The sequence below is a fragment of the Thunnus maccoyii genome, chromosome 14 (genome assembly GCF_910596095.1).
Source record: "Thunnus maccoyii chromosome 14, fThuMac1.1, whole genome shotgun sequence".
Lineage (NCBI taxonomy): Eukaryota > Metazoa > Chordata > Actinopteri > Scombriformes > Scombridae > Thunnus > Thunnus maccoyii.
Genome location: NC_056546.1, coordinates 6,627,758 through 6,649,189, shown reverse-complemented (window position 1 = coordinate 6,649,189; position 21,432 = coordinate 6,627,758). Strand labels below are relative to the sequence as shown.

At 38.1% G+C, this 21,432-nt stretch overlaps 2 protein-coding genes and 1 long non-coding RNA gene across 3 annotated transcripts in view; 1 reads left to right on the top strand and 2 right to left on the bottom strand.

The window, feature by feature from the left end:
• LOC121911904 overlaps positions 1-4,228 on the top strand; it is a 30,081-nt gene extending 25,853 nt beyond the window's left edge. The window contains exon 3 of the long non-coding RNA XR_006099973.1: positions 4,149-4,228. This is a non-coding gene — a long non-coding RNA (uncharacterized LOC121911904). The remainder of the gene's footprint in view (positions 1-4,148) is intronic.
• LOC121911901 (homeobox protein Hox-D9b-like) lies at positions 157-5,191 on the bottom strand. Its single transcript, XM_042433840.1, has 2 exons — positions 4,140-5,191; positions 157-2,626 (listed from the first exon to the last, which is right to left on the bottom strand). The coding sequence occupies exons 1-2, from the start codon at positions 4,822-4,824 to the stop codon at positions 2,382-2,384; spliced, it is 930 nt and encodes a 309-aa protein (XP_042289774.1). The 5' UTR covers positions 4,825-5,191; the 3' UTR covers positions 157-2,381.
• A 2,366-nt stretch (positions 5,192-7,557) lies between these two features.
• On the bottom strand, positions 7,558-13,445 carry LOC121912128 (homeobox protein Hox-D11b-like). Its single transcript, XM_042434213.1, has 3 exons — positions 12,743-13,445; positions 10,128-10,269; positions 7,558-9,025 (listed from the first exon to the last, which is right to left on the bottom strand). The coding sequence occupies exons 1-3, from the start codon at positions 13,443-13,445 to the stop codon at positions 8,932-8,934; spliced, it is 939 nt and encodes a 312-aa protein (XP_042290147.1). The 3' UTR covers positions 7,558-8,931.
• Between the last annotated feature and the right edge of the window lie 7,987 nt (positions 13,446-21,432).

Below are 21,432 nucleotides of genomic sequence, written 5' to 3'. Positions count from 1 at the left end.
TAACAGGAGGTAACAGTGAAACAGAAAAGAAAAATTAACCATCAGACTGCTGTCACACACACCGTAGCTTAGCAATGACTGGTGTGTGTGTGTGTGTGTGTGTGTGTGTGTGTGTGTGTGTGTGTGTGTGTGTGTGTGTGTGTGTGTGTAGAAGAATATAGACATATGAGAACAACAGATATACATACTGTAGTAACAATGACAACAGCAACAACAACAATAACAACAAATATGCCCACGAGGCCACATGCACAGTTTATAAAAACAAAACAAGGAGGCTTATTCTGTTTTGATGAACACAATGTTTAAAGTCCTTTCTGAAGAATATTTTAGGGGAGACAGGGGTAGGTTGTAACACATATAATTGAACCAATCAGATGCATGATAAAAAAAAAAAAATCACATGATTATCTGTGTATCTGCCTCTCACTGCTGCATTACTCACCTGGAAACACCTGAAATACACTGGAAATCACCGAAACTGTGGTATCTTCAATTTATTTAACCTTTTTCTTGTTTATTAAAGTTTAAAAATGTATTTAATGATTCTAATTTTGTAAATTGTATTTGAAAACATCACAAACCTTCCTGCACAAACCTTACTTTATGCTAATTTAACACTGTGAGGCTACAATAGCAAACTTGCCTCAAGGTTTTCAAGCAGTTATGAGCTACACATTTTTCTATATATTTATCCACAATCCTGGAAAATACTTAAGAATACTCCTCTCAGGTTGTCGTCCTCTACAGCTGCATGAGATCATTTAAATTATGGTCAAACTACAGATAAAATGGCAGAGCATTACTTGTAATTTCTCCCCCTGTTGTTTTATGAGCGGTATCTGGGGGAATTAACATGTCGTCAACTGAACAGAGAAGATCTTTGATAAACTGTATTTCACTGCAGAGATGAATTTTTTCATTAAAGTAACACAAGGTTTAATTTTACACCTTAAAAAGAAGTCTGGAGTAATGTTTGGTTATGACACTTATTCTGTGACAGCTCTGGTTTGAACAAACTTTCCTTTACAAAAAAAAAAAAAAAAAAAAAAAGCACAAGTGAGTTCATCACAGGTGAAACTTTTCACACGTTTATGGCACCAAATGCATTTCAGACACTCACATGCTGAAGGTAAGATGTGAATTGCGGATATTTCACCTGTAAATTGCGAATATTTCACCTGTAAATTGTGGATATTTCACCTGTGAATTGCGGATATTTCACCTGTGAATTGCAGGATATCACATGTGAAAACGACGATTTCATGTGATAAATTCACATATAATCACAATCTGTACATGACGCAGACATTTCACATGTAAAAATGTCCTATTTTACATGTGAAATATCATATTTGACATATGAAATGCAATATTTTAGATGAGAAAACATGAATTTCACACATGTGCTCTCTCAGTAAGGCTAAATGGCATCGTCCACTACAATGAGAAATGAGAGTAGCAGAATATGAACAATCAGTCCAGCCACAGTAAATGTGCCTACATGTCTTAAGGTCTAATAACACTCTGCCATGCAAATTATATAAAGTTACAATATTTTAAACCACTAATATTTACAGATTTCAGCATCTATTCAAAGCTAACAGAAGTATTAAAGTACATCCACTGCTCCTTTTAGCCCTTTATGTTCCTAAATGTCAGACTTCTGTTTGTTTTGGTTTCTTTTCCACAAGTAGGTCTGATTAATTCCAAATAAACCCTCTGCAACTATTTTTCAGGTCATGTCAGACAGGTGCTCAGTCATGAGATCACTCATGGGATTGATAGTTTCCTTGTAGTACAGTCTCCCATGGCACACTGAGAATAGTTTTATGGGGATGATGGTTTTAGCATTGAATCATAAAACATGATTCGCATTCAGCCGCAGGCATTTTATGTGAAGTCAAGTATGTGTCAAGTAGTTTCAGTTTTGGACATGTGAGATATACAACCTAATCAAAAACAGATGTGTTTTTAAAAAGGAGCCATTCATATCAAATAGTATGTTTTTTTATTCAATTTATGAATCTTCCTTTAAATGTTTTATTCTGACCGTTATTTACAACTAGCTCAGTTTCGAGCTGGACGGCGGTGTCTCTTTGTTTTGTAACATGCAGATGGAAGACTTTTACTCCAAAAGATCAAACATGAAAAGGCCAAAAGATGCTGATGGGAATTTTTTTTTTTTTGGAAAGTGTTACAACACACCCTGGTCTCCCCTGCAGAGTTTCACCATTGCTGCAGTTAACTCTACAATCCTGCCAGCTGATGTTAAAGAAGTTGGGCATCACAGGGCATTTATTTTAACAGCTAATAACCTCACCTCCTCCTCACCTATCCTGGGAAAAAGACCAAACCCCCCAGCCTCCACTCCAAATCCATCATTCATTCATGTTCCTCCTCTCCCGGATCATCAGCTTCTTCATCTTCATCCGTCTGTTCTGGAACCAGATTTTGACCTGTCTCTCTGTCAGGTTTAAGAGTCCCGCCACCTCCAGGCGCCGGTCCCTGGTCAGGTACATGTTGTAGAGAAACTCCTTCTCCAGCTCCAGGGTCTGGTGTTTGGTGTATGGACACCTCTTCTTCCGGGTCGATTTGGCGGAGATCCAACTAGCTGATGGATTATCTGTTGGAGAAAAGACAGAATGGGATAGATTTTTTACTTTAACCAACTAGACTCTTCTTCTAGTTGGTCTCTGCTAGTGTCAGAAGTTCAAAGACTAACATAAAAATCAAAGAAAATATTACCAGGAGCAAAGTTTATGAGCCAGTGACTTTTGGCTCATTAGAAAAAGAAACAATACTACATACTTAAAAAACAGCTCCACATAAAGACAATGTTTATTCTCATTTATTTTTTACTGTAGCTCCTTATGTCTGAAACAACAGCAGAGTTTTATCCTTCAGGTTGAACTCATTTTACCCCTCCTTCATTTCAATACTTTAACTTAATGTGACATAATGTAAAATTATGTCCACAGTTCCTGATGTATCTATAGACCTCTTAAGATGAAAATGTTTTTGGAAGGACAGCAAGCAGCAATAAATACACCCAATAAAGATCAACTAAATCTCTAAAAGTCAGGCAGCGTTGATAAGTTGCCAAACTAAGCCTCATTTTTTAGAATTATTAAACTGCAGTTGGTGAGGGGATATTTAGAGTTTTTTGACTGACGTGAAATGTTTTATTTATTGAGCGCTTGAAAAAGTAAAGCAGCCAGAAAGTACTGTGAAATCACAGTTATTAGACAGACAGGCAGCCAGCAAGAGAGCAACAAGTATTTGGCTTGGGTTCACATCACTTTGCAGCACAGAGGGCATCTTTGCTTCTATTTTTATAAAACTATTTATTTGATTCACTGGGCTAAAAGTTCATTTAAAGACCTTCATTTTAAAGTAGGTAGACCTCTTAATTGAATCCAAGCTACTTCTGACATAAAAAAGCTGTTTATAATCTTTTATTATCTCCTAAAGATAAGCCAAAACATTTACAGCAGGAGAAATAGCAAAATATCTCACATTAACCTCTAATTACAGAAAAAACATGAATAACATTATTATATTTTTAAGCCCATTCACTCTTTGTTTTGACTCACATTCGCTGTGTTTCCTCTGTCGCTTCTCGCTGTGCAACACTTGTTTATTGTGATTCTAACTTTTTTTTTAAAAAAAAACCTTTTGTGGATTGTAGGTAAAAATATCAATAATAATACAGGTTTATTTGTTTCTGTATGAGGCATGCTGCATGATAAAGTTATTTTTGTGCAGCGGTGGAAACAGTACATTTAGGGCCTAAAAGTTATTAATGCACACTCATCCGTGCACTTCCTGCATATATGTGATCATAGAAATACAGTATAAGCCTACCTGTGTTTTCCCTATAGTGACAAATTGCTAAATAACAGCAATAGCACCTTAATTATTTTAATGGACAATAAAGTTTTATATTTGACCGTTTACAAGACATTTATTGGGCTATAAAAGTCACACACACTTACTTACATAGGCCACATTCTCCCTCTCTCACTCCCTCTCTCTCTCTCTCTCTCTCTCTCACACACACACACACACACACCTGTGTATTACCACTTCTTAAAAGCTAATAAACATTCCTGAGTTTTGTATACATCTGTCTTTACCCGGTTCAGGCTGCTGCTGCTGTGTTTTCCTCTCCTCGTCCTCTTTCTTAGGCTCCGGCTTCCCTCCCAGCTCCTCCACGGTCCCCAGCCGCTCGAGAACCACCTCAGTCGGGCTCGCGAAGCTGGAATCCCCGGGGCTGCCGTGTGAGGGCGGTGAACTCTCGGGTTTAACAGCCTCAAACCTCGGGCTCGGATTAGAGAGGTCACCCTGAGCTGGGAGACACCCGGGGAAACCGGAGGAAGCTTGAGACAGAGTGGACTCCGGGGTGGGGGCCGCCCCCTCCCAACAGCGGACGAACCTACTCTCCGAGGCGGCCGCGGATGCGAGGTGTTCGGCGTGGGTCTGCGTCTGCGGGCCGTAGTAGGGCTGGTGGTGGCTCAGGAGGTGGTGTGGATGGAAAAGCCCGGGGATGGAGGCGCCGGGGGCGGGCTGCAGCTGCGGAGAAGAAGACGAGGAGGATGTTGGGGTGTTTGTCCAAGGAGAGAAGCCATTTAAGCTGGTTTGTTTGTTGGAGAAATGTGAAAAATCCGGAATGTGTGAGCCGGGGGTCCCCTCCTCCTCGGTTCCCCGGGCTGGCTTTGCGCAGCCGGCCGTCGAACTCTGCAAGCCTCCCGGGATGAAATGTGCACCGTACGGCTCCTCGGTCTGGAGCCCCATCATGGAATAATAATTCGTTAGCGACATGTTTATTTTATTATTTCAATAAAAAGACACTTAAGTGCGACTGTAAAACGTTAGATGGGCTGGTATAGTGGCTTACATCCTACCCTAAAATGGTAGTAATTTTTTCCTGCCCTTACCTTCTTCTCGGCTGCCTATTGGTTACTCTGTGAATCACATGGTTAGACTGTATTTACCCAATGTAGGATATAAATCAAATCATTCTTTTGTGCTCAGAAATGTGATAGTAAGCCTACTAGCCTACTGCCAGATGTCGCTGACTGTAGGAAAGATAGCATGTAGGTTTTTAAAACTCTGGACTTGAACCACCGTTTTACAAGCTGAATAAAAAGTAGCAGGGAGCCGTTTACAAGCCTATTTGAAGTGTGTGTGTGTGTGTGTGTGTGTGTGTGTGTGTGTGTGTGTGTGTGTCAGGTTTGAGAATTTATATAGGCCAACTTTCATTCTGCCAAACCACTTTCTTAGAGCAAAGTGAATGGCTGAGTGTATTTCTAATTAGTGGCAATAATGTCTCATCATCTGGATTGAGATTAACAGAGATTAACAGAGATTAACAGAGATTCTTTGTCTCTGCGTCAGAGCGATTTTCTTCATCTTTCCAGCTAATAATTAGCTTTACACTCATCATAACTACTGTGTATTTACTGTGTATTTCTTGGAAAATTAAAACAAAAACATTCATTTGAAATACATGACGTACGGCGCGCTTTCTGTTGCTTATTATCCAGATTTATTATCGTCAATGGATTTCTGCCACTGGATTAGTTCCTGTCAGATCGTTTGATCTCTGCTCTTCTGATTCAATTTATGTTTGGTTTTTTGGGGGGGGGGGTTTGTTAAATAATTAATAAAATGTCACGTGTTCACTTACTTATCAACTTACTCAGGGTCTTAGCCTATGAATTAATTCCTTGCCTAATAAATAAAATTATATTTATAAGTAAATACAATTATATTTATTAGGCAAGGCTACATGGATTTTTTATATTTCAAGAAAGTTTTTTTTTTCCTTTGTTTTTATTTGTCTTGTGATATTTTGTTGTGTTGAAAACGATGTTTTTTTAGATAAACTGAAGGTGCTCCTGTGATTAAATCTGAAGCTAAATAAAATCATTTAAAACCAGATTAGATCCGTCTGAAAAATTCTGTCTGTCTATCAATAAAGTTGGTAGAATATTTTAAGCAACAATAAACATATTAAGGATGCTATTAGGTTTTTTTTTGTTGTTGTTTTGTTTTTTCTTCTTTTTTTTCTTTATTGCAACACAAAAGACAAAAACACTAAGAACTCCACGAGGAAGACAAAAACAGTCAGGAAACAAGTTGATGTTAGTTGTTGCGTGTTGTGTTGATATGATATCGGTGTGTGTGTGTGTGTGTGTGTGTGTGTGTGTGTGTGCGTGCGTGCGTGCGTGCGTGCGTGCGTGCGTGCGTGTGTGTGTGTGTGTGTGTGTGTGTGTGTGTGTGTGTGTGTGTGTGTGTATCTGTCAATCTGGGATGAAGTCTTTAAGGCAGATGGGTAAAATCATAAGGCTAGAAGAGAAAAGAATAGTACTGCTGCTTCCAATTAGATATCAACATACTTGGTCTAATTAATTCAACGTTCTCCATCTTCCTGTCAGTGTTTGTGTGTGAAAGTGAAATTCAATTGGCTGGAGAACAGGATGACACGCAGGATGGTGGCGTGGCTTACTCAACCCAACGAAATGTATGTGTTTTCAAGAAAGAAAGAAAAAAACCTGTAACAACCTTCCGCCACAGACCTTGATCGTTGTCTCTGTCTGTGCTTTCTTAGCGCCATCTGCTGGCTGGATGAAAGCTTCCCAAACGTAATCATGAAAGACGGTCCAGATATTTCTTATTTCTACACCAGATCTGGTCCTGTGGATCATTATTTAAGAAGTGAAAGGTATCTAAAGCTGTAGTGGAGTAAGTACGATATTTCCCTTTGAAATGTAGTGAAGTGGAAGAAATGTAAAGTACAAGTACCTCAAAATTGTACTTTACTTGAGTAAATGTACTTTCCACCACTGCTGTTTGCACTACAATCATATATTCTACCTCTACTTCCTGTTCTATTACTAGACCTACTTTCTGCTACTTGACAATTACTACCCAGTTATTTAACACTTAAAAAAATAAAGTTCAAACACACTGAGCAATAATAAGAAATATATAAAACAGTTAGAAAAGTGTCTGTGTTGTTGGGGGGGGGAGAGAAAGGCTCAGCCAGCTTGTGGTCCAGTTTATTGTAGGCCATTAGGTAAAATGACTTTATTTCCAACCAGGAAGCACAATCTCTCCTTTCATCTCCTTGTCTTTCTCTTTATGTCACACACACACACACACACACACACACACACACACAAATACACACTCATGCACAGTCCAAGTCACACACAGACTGAGTGGATGTGTGAGACAAAGACAGAGAGAGAGGCAGCAGACTGTCTGAATTGCCCCAATAAAAGTCATTAAGTTGAGGAAATGGTGGTTGTGACGGTGTGGTGGTGTGGTGGTGGCTTTGCGGTTCAAGGTTTATTAGCAGCCTTGGACTCGCTGTGGTGTTTCTGTTGTCTGGTCCCGTTGTTGTTCAAAGTCCGGGTCCTGGACCCCCAGATTGGAAACAGGAGAGAATACACATGAGACAGACACTGATGCTTATTTTTTTTCTTTTATTTGACACTTTTCACTCATGGATGTTACATTTTATAGTATTGTAACCGGGGGGCCATAATAACTTGTTTAATAAGCTGTTTAATAAGATTTTTAATTAGTATGGTCGTGTTTACGACGGCTCCAAACTAGTTGTGATGTCAGATTTTTTTGACGAGCACAGAGAAACTTTCCACTTTCAGCAGATGAATCTGAAAACAGATTTCTAGGGTTCAACTTCTGCACAGTGAAGATCAAACATCCAAATTAATGAACAATAAGCAAAACACATTTTTGAATGGAAGGGAGACTTTACATATCAAACTCCAGTTGCTCAAATTCCCTTAAAGCCTTTTTCAAAACAAACTGTTTCATAAAGATACTGCACCACGCTGTCAAATCCATGAATGCATCTTTTTAAATGTACAACATACTATATATTGAAATATAATATATACTCTTTTCTACTGAAATATAATATATACTTCTTTATAATATATATAAGTAATGACTCGCTGATAATGGTATGCAATTCAACGTTTAATCACATTTAATTATCATTAAGTACTTCATTTTAAATCAAAGTAAAACCAAGAAATGTGACACTTTCTTATTCAATCTTTACAATATTTTGCCTCCAAACACAGATGCAAAATGGTAACAATACAAATATCAGAACATTCTACTGTAGATTGTCTTCGCTCGACTATAATTATGATATTCATAAGCTATCTAGATGGTTAAATTTGATTTTATGAGGTATATATTACTGACATGAGTTATTAACTTTGGAGCAGGCACGTCGGTTATGAACAAATTCACGTGAAGTGTCGCCATCTGCTCGGATGTTTGTTATGCCGTAAAAGCTCGAAACCTCATTAACGCAAACACACACACGCCGTTAGATTGTCAGCAGTGCACGTCACCATCCAAACAACAAAAAATAAACAACAATCTCTGAGATATGAAGCCCAAAATATGACAGACGTGCATGTCATATATTTGATGTTTCTCTAAATTTAGTCTTTTGAAGTGAAAAGGATAAAGTATATATATATATATACACATTCCTTAGTATTTATAGGACTTGGGGGCCTGAGGCAGAGAGAGGTTTACTGTCTTCACACTAAGCCACATGACTTCAGAGAGACTTTGGGTTCAAATAAGGCAAGAGGGCCATTGTGAATGTGTTCTTGATTAAACGTTAAGAAGATCAGGAGAGAGGAAAGAATATGTTGCTGTTTTCGGAGGCCCTAAACACGAGCTCTGGGATCAACAGGATTTATTTATGCGTTGGACTGTTTGTTTTATCTTTTATTTATGACCGTGTTATGATGATTGGAACGATGTAGTGCCGTGCTGATGTTTGCACAGTTGTCAGAGTTTGTACGTGACGTTCATTGCGACGAAAGACTTGTCTCTCACTTCCTTCACCTTCATCCGTCCGTCCGTCAGTCAGAACAGGTGATAACCCGTGTAGTACTGCAGTCTCTCTCTCTTCAGTTTCTTCTCTTTCATTCTTCTGTTCTGGAACCAGATCTTCACCTGTCTGGAACAGCACAGAACAATAGAAACTTTGATTTTCTTTGTGCTCTAGCTGAGTTTATTTTAAAACAGAAGCATGCAGAGACACAATAAAACATAATAATGTTATTTTTCTTCAACGTAGAAGACAGAATGTTCATATGTGGCTTATCTGCACAATGTTCACCTCAATATTATTGATTGGTTATGCCTGCAATATCTGTTCATACTAAACAAATATGATTAAGGTCAAGTTTATGCAACTAAAACAATCTGGTTAAAGTCATAGAAACATCATCAGTAAATATCAGTATTAAGTTTTAAAGCCAGGTGGATATTTTTCACTGTATGAACATCACACTGAACATTAATTATTAATAGAGCTACACCAATATCTATATATCAGACTATATAAGATTATTGCAGCTATATTGGTATCAAAGTGTATACAGGCCGTGTCACCTTTACATATTTTCTTCCATCAATGAGCACTAAGTTTATTTTTCTACTGTAAAATGTCCTGCTCAGTGTGGATCTTGGTCTTTTTTTTTTTTTAAATGTAAAAATCTAAGGGATCGTTTGTTAACATTATGCGTTTATATTAAAAAATAAATTCAGGAATATTGATATCAGTGTCAGCCTCAAACATCCAGTAGTGGTCTGGTTAAAGGCCTCATTGCTAATGTTGTTGAGTTTTTCAATGTTGACTATAAGATTATTAAATTTCAGCCATATTAGAAATGTTTTCCCCTCGCAGATTCAAAACAGACTTACCATTCAAGGTTACCATGAAATGTTTAAGCAAGCACTTTGCTAGTAATTCCTGTTTTGCTACACTGCAGACTGTGCAGTATTTAATTAAAGTGCCGAATAACACCTGGTGAGTGCAGTAACAAATATCATCTTATGACCCTAATTCACTCTGATTTAACCCCAACCGATTCAGATTTAGATGTGCTCTCCTTCATAAGTGTATAACTGTGCTCCTGCATCCCATTTCACAGCTTTTTTCAGAAGCAAGAGTCAGTCAATCAGAACTAGGGTCCGAGCCTAATTGTTTTATAGCGCGATATATGACTTTCCATTAAATAAAACTCAATTAAGAAAATATTCCGACGTGCACGCACCGATCTGTCAGGCACAGAAGGTGGGACAGCTGCATGCGTCTGTCCCTGTTGATGTAAACGTTGAATAGGAACTCTCTCTCCAGCTCTCTGAGCTGCTGCTTGGAGTAAGGACAACGCTTCTTCCTCTTCACACGAGGCTCTGCTGGAGAGAAAGACAGAAATGATACGACGTGAAACATGAGAAAGGCCGGTAAAGATAAGTAGGTAGATAGTTAAAAGGACAATTACTGGAAAAAATTACCATCAATTTGAAATAATTAACAGTAAAAAAATAAACTCTTCACATCTTTCCAGTTCCAAGGCGCCACGTAGAAGGTAATAACATCTGTTTTGGCACTTTTAGTCAAATTTAGTAAATGACTTATTTGGCAAAAAGATGAAGCTCATGTGAATTGAATTGTGACTGAATTTAAGGTGAATGCCAAGGTCTGAGTCAAAACACTTAACATGACCTTCATGCTGCTGTGTAGCTGTTTTAGTGAAACCAGCTTCAAATTAATGCTGTTATTAAAAAAGGGTTCACATGGGGTTATTCGGGTATGCTGCAATTTTTAAGCTATAGACAGAACCGTGTTTATCCAGGCCCACATACACGGCCCGTTGTGCCCACGTGACTGTTTCTTATTTCAACAGCCAGCCACTGTCAGAGGCAGCAAACAGGGAGAAAATTGGAACGTGAACTAACTTAATTATGTCGTAAATGGATAAAATTTCACATTTACCACTAAAAGCGTGTTAATCCAGCTGTAGGCCTCATTCACATGAATACAATTTTAATATGAAAAGTACTATTTTAAAATGTAAAAATCAGAGCTTATCTATGTACGCTGTGTACACATCCAAGATAAGATAAGATAAAATATGTTTTATTGTCCCTGAGGGGATATTTGACTTGGGCAGTAGTGCTACATGCAGCTGCAATCAACCTAAATATAATATGTGACCAACAAACAGTACAGTGGCACATAAAAGACTTATATCTAATCACTTGTTCTGCCATATTTGAATTACTGTGTGGAGATATGGGGAAACACCTACAAAAGGCCCTTACAATCATTATGCATACTACATAGAAGAGCTATAAGACTAGTAAACAACGTTGGATATCATGAACACATTAACAAACTCTTTTTAAATTCACAGGCTATGAAGTTCATGGACCTGGTAGAATTTAAAGCTGCACAAATGTTGCATAAAGCAAGAAAAAAAAATCTACTTCCTGGCAACATATAAAAACTGTTCTCAGACACTTTGAAAAGCATGTGTATTCAAACGTGGGGTGAATTTGTTGAATGGGTTGGAAGAAGAACTTAAGGAAAGCAGAAGTATAAATCAGGTCAAAAAGAGGCACACACACACACACACACACACAAAAAAAATGTTTTTGAGAGGTTCAGGGATGAGGAGGGGGCGTAGCTTCTCCCATGACTGTAATACTCACGCTGGATGCTCTTATTGTTGTGTTTGTTACTGCTGATCATCAGATAAATGTTTCCAGATGTGTGAGAAACACTAAGTATATTATGTACAGTATATTATATTATGTACGTCTATAAGAGAAGTATTAGAGAGGGGGCAGGAAATTATAAGTATTAACTTCCTCCTGCTCCTTTTCGGACATGTTGTATTTTTAGGTTTGTTTACTGAGAGTTACTGTAGTTGCTTATGTTAAATATTACGATTGGTTATTATTGTTTATGTTTTGTTTTTATTCGTGTTTGTTTGTTTGTTTTATACATGTTTCGAAATAAAGTTTATCAAATCAAAATCAAGTCACAATAATAATTTAGGAGTAGAAAGTATTATGTAAATATTGCACGTGCCCAGAGAGGCAAAAGATATAATTACCTAAACATCATAAAACGAGGAATGAAATCATGGAAACCATACAAACAAAATTCATAATATGTTAAAGTAAAAGCAACAATGCTTTCATACTTCCGAGGCACGTAAGGATTGATCAGGTTGTTTGTTAGATGGGAGGAAAGAAAGCGTAAAGCGCTTGTTTTTACATTTGCCGGCTCTGTAACGTAGCTGAAGGTAATAGTTCATATTCAGAATATAGAATAAGTGAACATCTGTTATTGTGGAGATTATGTATCATTAAATTCTTTATGCTTTAGGGTACACACGCCATCTTTAAATGTTAGTAGGTATGTTACAGCGTAATATTCAGTCCTGTATCCCAATACGCTTTATTGAAAAGAAGAACCTGATTTAATAAAAAAAAAATATATTAGACTGAATAAACAGAAAGAATCAAGCTACAATGAATAAATCAATACATACAAGAGTTAACAATTGTTCCAGACGAAGGCCTATAAATGACTTGCCTGGCGGCCCCGTTTGGGCCTAAACTGGCCTAGACTGTATGACCCCAGCAGTCAGGCTGTTATATCAAAACATAGAAGAAGACCTTGAAATATACATAAAATATAATGCTTAATATTTTTTACTAAAACAGGTAGATAGTTAAAGTTAATAGATCTGTATCAGGTCTGAGGGAGTCACGAATGACGTCAGGTTTTATTTTTAAAGGTCTTCTCGTCTCGTTTAGGTATTAAACTATTAAATATTCTGTCATTAAAATGAAAGTATTGAAAGACTTGACTTACTCGGGGCCTGACTACAGTCTCCTCCACTGCCGCTGGATAACGGCGCATCCTCCTCGTCCTCCTTCCCAGCCTCGGGTGACCCTGACCCCGCCCTCACCTCGCTGCTCTCCCCGCTGTGACAGCTCGTCCACGCGGCTTTCTTCGACTTTTTTCCTTGTTTGCTCGCAGGTGAAATCTCCGCTTTCGCGTCCACTCCTTCCTCCGCCTGCACGAAAAACCGGTCGAAATCCGGCGGCAGGATTCTGTTACGACCTGCCTGGAAGAAGAGATGTGAGTCCGGATTGAACGCCGCGTATCTACCGGGGAGACTCAACGGGTCTCCGGCAAACGCCTGTGCGTGAAGACGCGAACTAGATGCACCGTAAACCGCCCCGCCGTGTAGGAAACAGTCCTTACTGGTGTTGAATATCGTTTCCAGCGGGGATGGAGTGCGCTGGTGTTCGTGATAAACAGCTTCCCCCGGTAAGTTGAAGCAGGCAGGCGGCGGAGAGGTGATGGAGCGCCTCGCCTGGAAGAGGGTCCATTTCTCCGGAGGAGGATGCTGCTGCCGCGGCTCATGGTAGCAGTAGCCCCGGTACTCCGACAGCCTTATCGCAGAGGGGGTGCTATGATCCAGCAAAGCTGTGCCGTTCTCCATTAAAAACGGCGAAGTGATGGAGCCAAAGTCAGACTTTGACGGATATGTGCAGCTTGGTAAATACATGGATAATTTTTGGTATTTTAAATTTTAAATGGCTGTGGTTTGTCCAGTAGCCTAGAAAGTGTCATAAGACGTTTTTCTCCTCCTCTATTTTCACATGGGGCGCAGCAAATGAGTTGTTATTGCCTCAAATACAGCAATTATAATCAATATAATCTATCTCTGCATTGTGATCAAAGCCTTGAGAGCTAAAACAAGAGACATAGGCTACATAGGATATGAATAATAAGCCTATCTACACATCTCTTCAACCACAATGAAACATCTCTCAATGTCCTCCGGAAAGTGAGGAGAACAGAGTCTTTGACCTTGAGCCTGCCCACACTGGGTCTGCTGAGTACAATTAACGAAACCATGTTTGCAGGGCTGCATGTTTTTGCACTTAGGCCATGTCAAATCCAAGCCTGGCCAGCCCCAAACACACACACACACACACACACACACACACACACACACACACACACACACACACACACACACACACACACACACACACACACACACACAAGCAAAAACTACTAAGTCTGACTTTATGACATGCTATAATACAAATAGATTGTGGTAATAAAACAAATCTTACAGGGAAAACAGACAGAAGTCATAAGAGTGTTCTGTATACTGTATGTATAATAACAGTGTGTTTTTCAGGCACAAAGAAAAACACTCCTCTGCATGCAGATTGATTCTCTACGGGTGTGTGAACATCACAAGATTTTCCTGGATATTTCTGACCTGTAAAACCACACCTGACGTCCAAAGCAAATTTCTTTGAATTTTCTTGGAAATGGAAGGAGAACAAACAAGTCTCAAAGGAATTTCAATTTCAAAGCTCATTCTGAACATTTATGAGGAAGGCTTAGTTTGGGGCTAAATGTACTTAGTCCTTTTAGAAGTTTTTATACTCAGAAATCATCCATCTCGTCTCATGTGCCTTTGGGCAGAGTCCAATAAACATCTCATCTGTTCAGCTCAGGAGAGTGAAAGCTGTTTGGGGTCTGTTTTTGCTTCCTTTCATACTTTTTTATTGTAGCTTGAGAGACAAAAATAAATCAATTGGCTTGTTGTAAAGTATAATTTAGGGCCGGAGCAAACTCTGATTTATCTGTAGAATACAGTCCTGTACTCCAGTGACAACAAGGTATTTAGGGTCAAAATTTATGTGAAATATGACTTGTTTAGGAGAAAATAATAATTCTAACTTTCCTGATTTTTAAGGGACAAATATTGACTCTGATACTTTGCTGATAACTGTGTTTTATGACAGTATTCAGCATCTTTAGTTTTGTTGATTTGCACACCAAAACAGCTGAATTTTGTTTTTAGCATTGTGAGAAATCTTGCAAAGTTGCTTTCATGTTAAAACTTGATGCAAACATGTAGTGAAATTCAATTATCAGCCCATTATTTTGCCGACCAGTTCATTTATGTTTCTTTTATTGGTGGATTTTATGAATCACAGCAATTACAAACTAGGTTTTTGTTAAATCTTAATATAATATATACTGTTTGGAAGTTGATCTTTCCAACTCTCTGTCTTCAGACCGTTGTTTGACATACGTCATATAGATAAAAATATATTTTAAAAAAAAATCTTCTACATACATTGTTTGCAAAATTATCAATGTTATTACTGGCAATAGCAGCCTTGTTGTAATACTACAGTTGTGATAGTAGTAATGGTTGTAGAAGCAGTCGCTAGTCATATACTCACAGCAGCAGTGAAAAGTTGTGGCCCATCAGTCTCTGTGAATGCAGTAAATACTTGCTGGTGACTAGTAGCAGTACAAGTAGTAGTATTTGTTGGAGTAGTAGTACTAGTAGCAGCAGTGTTGTATTGTATTTATTGGGATCATATAGAGTGTTAAACGTAAATGTTACCATTTGATGTATTGTACCAGAGTTAGCTTATAGCTAATTTTCATCTGCAGTCCCTTCAGCAGATCACAATTCAAACATATAACAGCAGAAAGCAAAAAAAACACACAGGACACATAATACAAAATACAAAGCTATACACAACAGCAAGATTATCTGCATTCATGAGAAGACCATGAGATGGAATTTAGAGTCAGCGGTTACAGTGCTGAGTAGTTTTTAGCAGATAATTTTAATTTAGTTTTGAACGTGCTGATGGAAATGCAGCTCTTCATATCATCGGGTTGGACATTCCACTGAGTTGTGGCTTTGACAGAGAAAGCTGACTGATGAAATGGTCTGGTACAATCTCGTATAGAGGATATTTTGGAGGATCTAATAGAACTTACTGAGCAAGTGTACACAGGAGGGGCCAAACCATTTAAAGTTTTATAAACTCGGCACAAATTTGAGAATAGTCTAAAATTCAAACCAATGCTACTAGCAGACAAGCTGGCCAGCAGCAGTAACAGTATTAGTCCAGTATTAACAGTAATATAATATAAGCTATTGGGAGCAGCAGCAGCAGCAGTAGTGTTAGTCAGTATCTTAGCAGAGGTGGTTAGTTATACTGTAGCAGTTGTCCTCAGGTTACATCTTAGTCATGTCCTCATGATGTATGATCTATGTTAAAGGAAAACCTTGTGGTGGGGGATTTTCCCATTTATTGCTTAATAAATATGTGTCTAATCAAAAGACATTTCCTATTTCATGCATTCACTCACCATGAGGACATCTCGCTGAGAGACAAAAGTGTGTTGTCCTTATGGAATAGTCACTGACACTTCATACCCGGAATCATCTTTTTGATCTCCTCGATGTATGCGGACCATATAATGTGTGCGATTCTGATACGGCCTTTGATGAGCCCATAGGCTCTGCTGACTCCATGAAAGTGTTGTTGGATAAAGATGTGTGTGAACTAAGATGACTGTCAGAAAAAATATAATGTGACATTGAAGTTGATTAAGACTTTATCACATCTAGGACCCCTAAACTGATACATATTAGACCATGGACCCCCATCTGATAAGGTTTTTGCTTGTAGATATTTTTTGCTGGGGATGCCCTGGAACACCCTCAAGCACCCCATTTTAAGAATAAGAATAAGAATAAGAATAAGAATAAGAATAAGAATAAGAATAAGAATAAGAATAAGAATAAGAACAATAATACATGATAGTTAAAGGATGGTTCACAATTTTTTAAGTCTGTTTTAAAACAATATATTAACACTGAAAAGAGGTTTTCCTTGCTGTAATCATTCCTCCTGTTCATACTGACTGTTAAAAGATCTCCTTCAAATGTGCTTTATGTTTAAGTGATGGGCGACAAAATCTACAGGCCTCGGTTTTGGGCAAAAATGTATTTTCTGAAGCTTATATGAGGCTTCAGCAGTCTGACTTAGTCATATCAAGTGGATATCTGCCACATTTACAGTCTTTTTAGCATCAAATTCTCTCTTTGTGATTTCCTGTTGAGCTGTGGTGGAAGTATAGTAACAAAAAGAGGGACTTTGGCACTAAAAAGACTGTAACGTTGAAAGATATCTACTTGATTTGGCTAATTGTGGCGGCTGAAGCTTCATATTAGCTTCAGATAAACTTTTAAATACATTTTTGCACAAAACAAGGAGTATCCACCCATCACTTAGATTGTTAGTGCATCATGAAGGGATCTTCTAATGATCAGTATGAACAGGAGACATTTAGACACATCACAGTAGGAAACATCTCCATCACTAGTTTGGCCTGGTAGTCGTGGCTTATTAGTGAAAACAGTGACACCCTTAGGCTACACTCACAGAACTAGAGTGACTCCAGGTAACTGATATATAGATTCTGTACATCAACTCACTCTTAGCTCGGTGTTTGTGATCCCGGTTACATCTCATAAGCGCGGGTGATTTGGTGCGAACTCTACTTTGTAGCATTAAAGTCCTTTTTGGTGCTAAAACTCAAGTCAAATGAACAAACCAGATGCAGACCTGAAATGTGCATGATGGCTATATTTAGGTCATCACAAATCATAGGCAGATGTAAGTCATTAAATCAGCTGAAAATGGCTCCACCAGAAACCCCTGAAGAAAAAGGAGTGCAGTATAAATACCTTTGTAGTGTTTGGGGATTTTTTCCCGTTTGTTGAACAGTAAATATTTATATCTAATGAAAAGACCTGAATGCTCAGCACAGGGACATGCGTATGGAAAACCCTTCCATTAGGGCCTGTCTGTTCTTTTTTTTTTTTTTTTTTTTACAACTTCTTCCCGTTTTTGATCTGATTATATACTGAACATGTTAAATGGTTAATTACTGGACCACATCACAGTTGCTCTAATAGTTAACAACCCAGAAAACATGTGATGACCTCTAGTAAACATGCTGCATGCTTCTGGATGTGAATGCGCCTGTGTTGTGTGTTACGTCAGGTTGTGTGTGTCTGTATAAAACGCCTTTAAAAGTGTAAAAACAGCTAATGAATTATTCTCACTTTAGCTTTATGCTTTTATGTTCAGTTACACCAATTTAGGGTCAACGAACGGCAACTACAGCCGACAGAGAGCGAATGAATAAACGAAGCTTTAAAAAGTGAAATAACGTGGCTTCTCTTCTGTATTGTTGTTGCGCCACAGTGTTGACGTCATTTTAGTATCAAATAGATGAACACACCGGATTTAGATCTGAGATTTTATGACTGTTCAGGCTGTCTCATTTCTGGCTTATAACGTTTGAAACGTGAAACGAGAAATGTAGACGAAGGCCTCAATTCATTTAAAATATAGGCCCAAACCATTAAACCCCTTCCGAAAAAAAAAAAAAAGCCCAGATAAATTAAGTGTAATAAAAGAGTGGGTCTGTAGTTGGCTGATCTTGAAACCAAAATAGGCCATTAAAATATTTTCCGTGCAGCCTGGAAGATTATTAAAGGCTTGGCTGGACTTATTTATTATTTTTTTTATATTCAAATGGTTATTATTGTTAGTAGTAGTCGTTTATTAACATCAATTACCTGTTATCACTTAGCACTATAAAGTATAGATTTGAAATGAATGATTTGAATTATGTAACTAGGTCGAGAAATTATACCTGTCACGTAAACTGAGACTATTTAGTCCTGTGTTATTTTCCACTTTAACAGTTGTTAAGGGCCTGCTCCTATAGTGGACTATAGGCCTTTATAATAATAATTATTATAATAACTGCAATCGTTTGTAGGCCACAGTTATTTTTTTACTTTATTTTCAGCAAACGAATCAAACTTTTTTAGCCTATTAGGCATTTTCTGTTTGAAATATCAAGGCGCTGCGGTTCATTCAGTTCAGATGCAGGTTAAAAAGTAGAGGAAATTTACTGGAAGATTAAAGTTAGTCGACAGAGCGTTTCAGGGTGAGTAAACAATAAAGAGCACAAAGGAATATAATGGCTAAAACCTAAATATTAATGAATGAAAATAGTTAAATAAAGGATTGAATGTGAATTTTTTTTTTAAAAAAAGTGGGAAAAAGCTGTGCGAGCTCGGTCTTTTCTCCTCCTTTGAAGATGTAACTGTATCACTCCGGAGGCCAAATGATACTCCAGCACTTCCCGTCACCATCTACCGTCCTCTCAAACACAATGCAAACTTTCTATCTGAATTCTCCGAATTTTTATCCCGTATTTCTACCAATTTTGACGATTTAAATCTCATTGGAGATTTTAACTTATATGTTGGATCAACGCGAAGACTCAAAGGCCTCAGAGTGTTTAAATCTCATTGACTCTTTTGATTTTATCCAACATATTAAAAGACCAACGAGCAGACACACCCTTGACTTAGTTTTATTAAAGCTTATTGATGTTACTGCTATCACTGATCTTGTGCATGTGTATGGTTTTAAACTGTTTTTGCTGCTGATTTGTAAATCACTTTGAGCTGCATCCTGTGCATGAATGGTGCTATATGAATAAAGTTCATTCATTCATTCATACATTCATTCATTCATTCATACAATCTCCTTTTGATTTTCAGCAGGATAAAGGAGGCTTACCTTGTTGTAGGTGGATGAAAGGCCCTAACAGCAGCAAATCCAGACCAAACTCACGTCCAAGCGTCGGCATGGACATCTGTCCTAAAGCAGGTGTCTCCCTGTTTTTTTGACAGACTCACACTGATTGCCAAGTCCAATAAATGGTCTACCGCCCTAAACTTAAGTGTCTTTGAACCATGTGCCGTCCACTCGAACTGTGCAGTCAATAAAAGTGAGCCAGGCAGGCAAATGGTGTCATGCAAAAAAGCCTTTCCTCCTCACCGGAGAGACCTGCATAAAGGATTCTAGACATATGGAGGGAGACGACATTGATGCTCATGTCATAATATCAAATGATACTCATTGAGGTCTACAATCGAACAGCATATGAATATTTGCTAATGCATGTGAGAGTTTTTTTTAATAAGGAAAGGGTACGACTGCGCAGGAAAAACGCACAAAAAGATAAAGATTTTATTCTAATTCAGCCTGAAATTCATAGACAGATAAGGAATAGATAGAAGGTGCCACGTAGCTGGAGATGACATCTAAAAATTTGTGTCCAATTTTACTTTTAAGACAAGCATGTCAAAAAAAAAAAAAATCCAAATACAGAAATAGGAAAACCCACAACGAACAAGAAAGCCACAATGTGCAACAGGACATCTTTCTGGCATTACAATTATATTTATTCTCAGATCAGTCTCATCTTAGATGCTTATTAAAAATAAATCTTCTAAACTAAAGTAAGTACATCAGTAAATCTCTAGACTGTCTTGCAAATCACGCAGAGATGAAAATACACATTGATCTGTTCCCTTTAATGCACGCCAGTTTCAAACGAATACTAACATGAGTGACCATTTTATTTATTTTATTGCGTTTTTACTTTGCCAGATATACTGTGCAGACACGTGATGTGATTACTCCTGTGGTGTTCAGTGACTTTGCAACCATCCATTTGTTCCATAATGCAATTAGTGTGTGTGTGTGTGTGTGTGTGTGTGTGTGTGTGTACTTTGTTTAAGTGGGGTATACTGGTGAGTTGGAAAAGTCCCTGTTGTTCATTTTCATTCTGGGTATTTAATTTATTATGGGTTAATGAAACGGAAATAACATCGGGGTCAGGAATACTCATCAGTTATAATATACATCAACTGCCAGTGTGTGTGTGTGTACGTGTGTGTGTGTGTGTGTGTTTGTGTGTGTGTGTGTGTGTGTGTGTGTGTGTGTGTGTGTGTGTTTGTGTGTGTGTGTATTTGTGTTTATGTGAGAAAGAGAGCGAGAGAGAGGGAGAGAGAGAGAGAGAGAGAGAGAGAGAGAGAGAGAGAGAGAGAGAGAGAGAGAGAGAGCGGGAGAAAAAAAGAGGGTTTTATTAGGCCCATAACTCTTCAGACTCCAGAGGAAGCTGTGAGCATTAAAGCTGAAGGCCAAATCTCTGCACACCGCAGCTTAATCTGAAACAGCTCAGCTGGGAGTTGCGAGAATGCTTCTAAATATTTGGGAGATTCCACGACTTCACAACAGTGGACCACTATGAAAACATACATTGAGTGTGTGTGTGTATATGTCTGTGTGTTTCTGTCCAGATCAACACTAAACAACTCCCAGAATGCAGTGAAACTGAGACACTGAAAGGGGGAATTTCCTTTAAGAAGAAGTCACTATGAATTTGTTACCCATATTTACATTCAAGGAAATCTATGGTTACACTTACAGTTCATGTGACTTCCAGTACATGTGAAAGATTTCTGACAAAGGGCACACAGTGTCCTTTAAACATTCAACTGAATTGTTCAGAGCAAGGATGATGGGCAGACATTTAGTACACTAATGTTGCCATGCAAGGCATTAGTCTATGCAAACTGAACATTATGCAAACTTTGAAATGTAGGATTTGATCGATGATATTCAAGACTTATCAATATTTTTAGAGTAATTATGGAGCTGTCTCATTTGATGACTTGAAACTCTAAAAGCACATGTCAAAACAGTTAGCAGCAGCAAGAGTGACTTCTAGTTTAAATTGTACACATTATAAGGTAACTGCTCTGAAGAGTTTCCAGTTTG

What these genes read in the sequence shown, in the direction of transcription:
- LOC121911901 (XM_042433840.1), bottom strand. Translation starts at nt 4,824, where the DNA reads ATGTCGCTAACGAATTATTATTCCATGATGGGGCTCCAGACCGAGGAG. An exon ending in GCAGCAGCAGCCTGAACCGG is followed by an intron (nt 2,627 to 4,139) that starts GTAAAGACAGAT and finishes TTTCTCCAACAG; the next exon opens with ATAATCCATCAGCTAGTTGG.
- LOC121912128 (XM_042434213.1), bottom strand. Translation starts at nt 13,445, where the DNA reads ATGTATTTACCAAGCTGCACATATCCGTCAAAGTCTGACTTTGGCTCC. An exon ending in AGACTGTAGTCAGGCCCCGA is followed by an intron (nt 10,270 to 12,742) that starts GTAAGTCAAGTC and finishes CTTTCTCTCCAG; the next exon opens with CAGAGCCTCGTGTGAAGAGG. An exon ending in CTTCTGTGCCTGACAGATCG is followed by an intron (nt 9,026 to 10,127) that starts GTGCGTGCACGT and finishes GTGCTGTTCCAG; the next exon opens with ACAGGTGAAGATCTGGTTCC.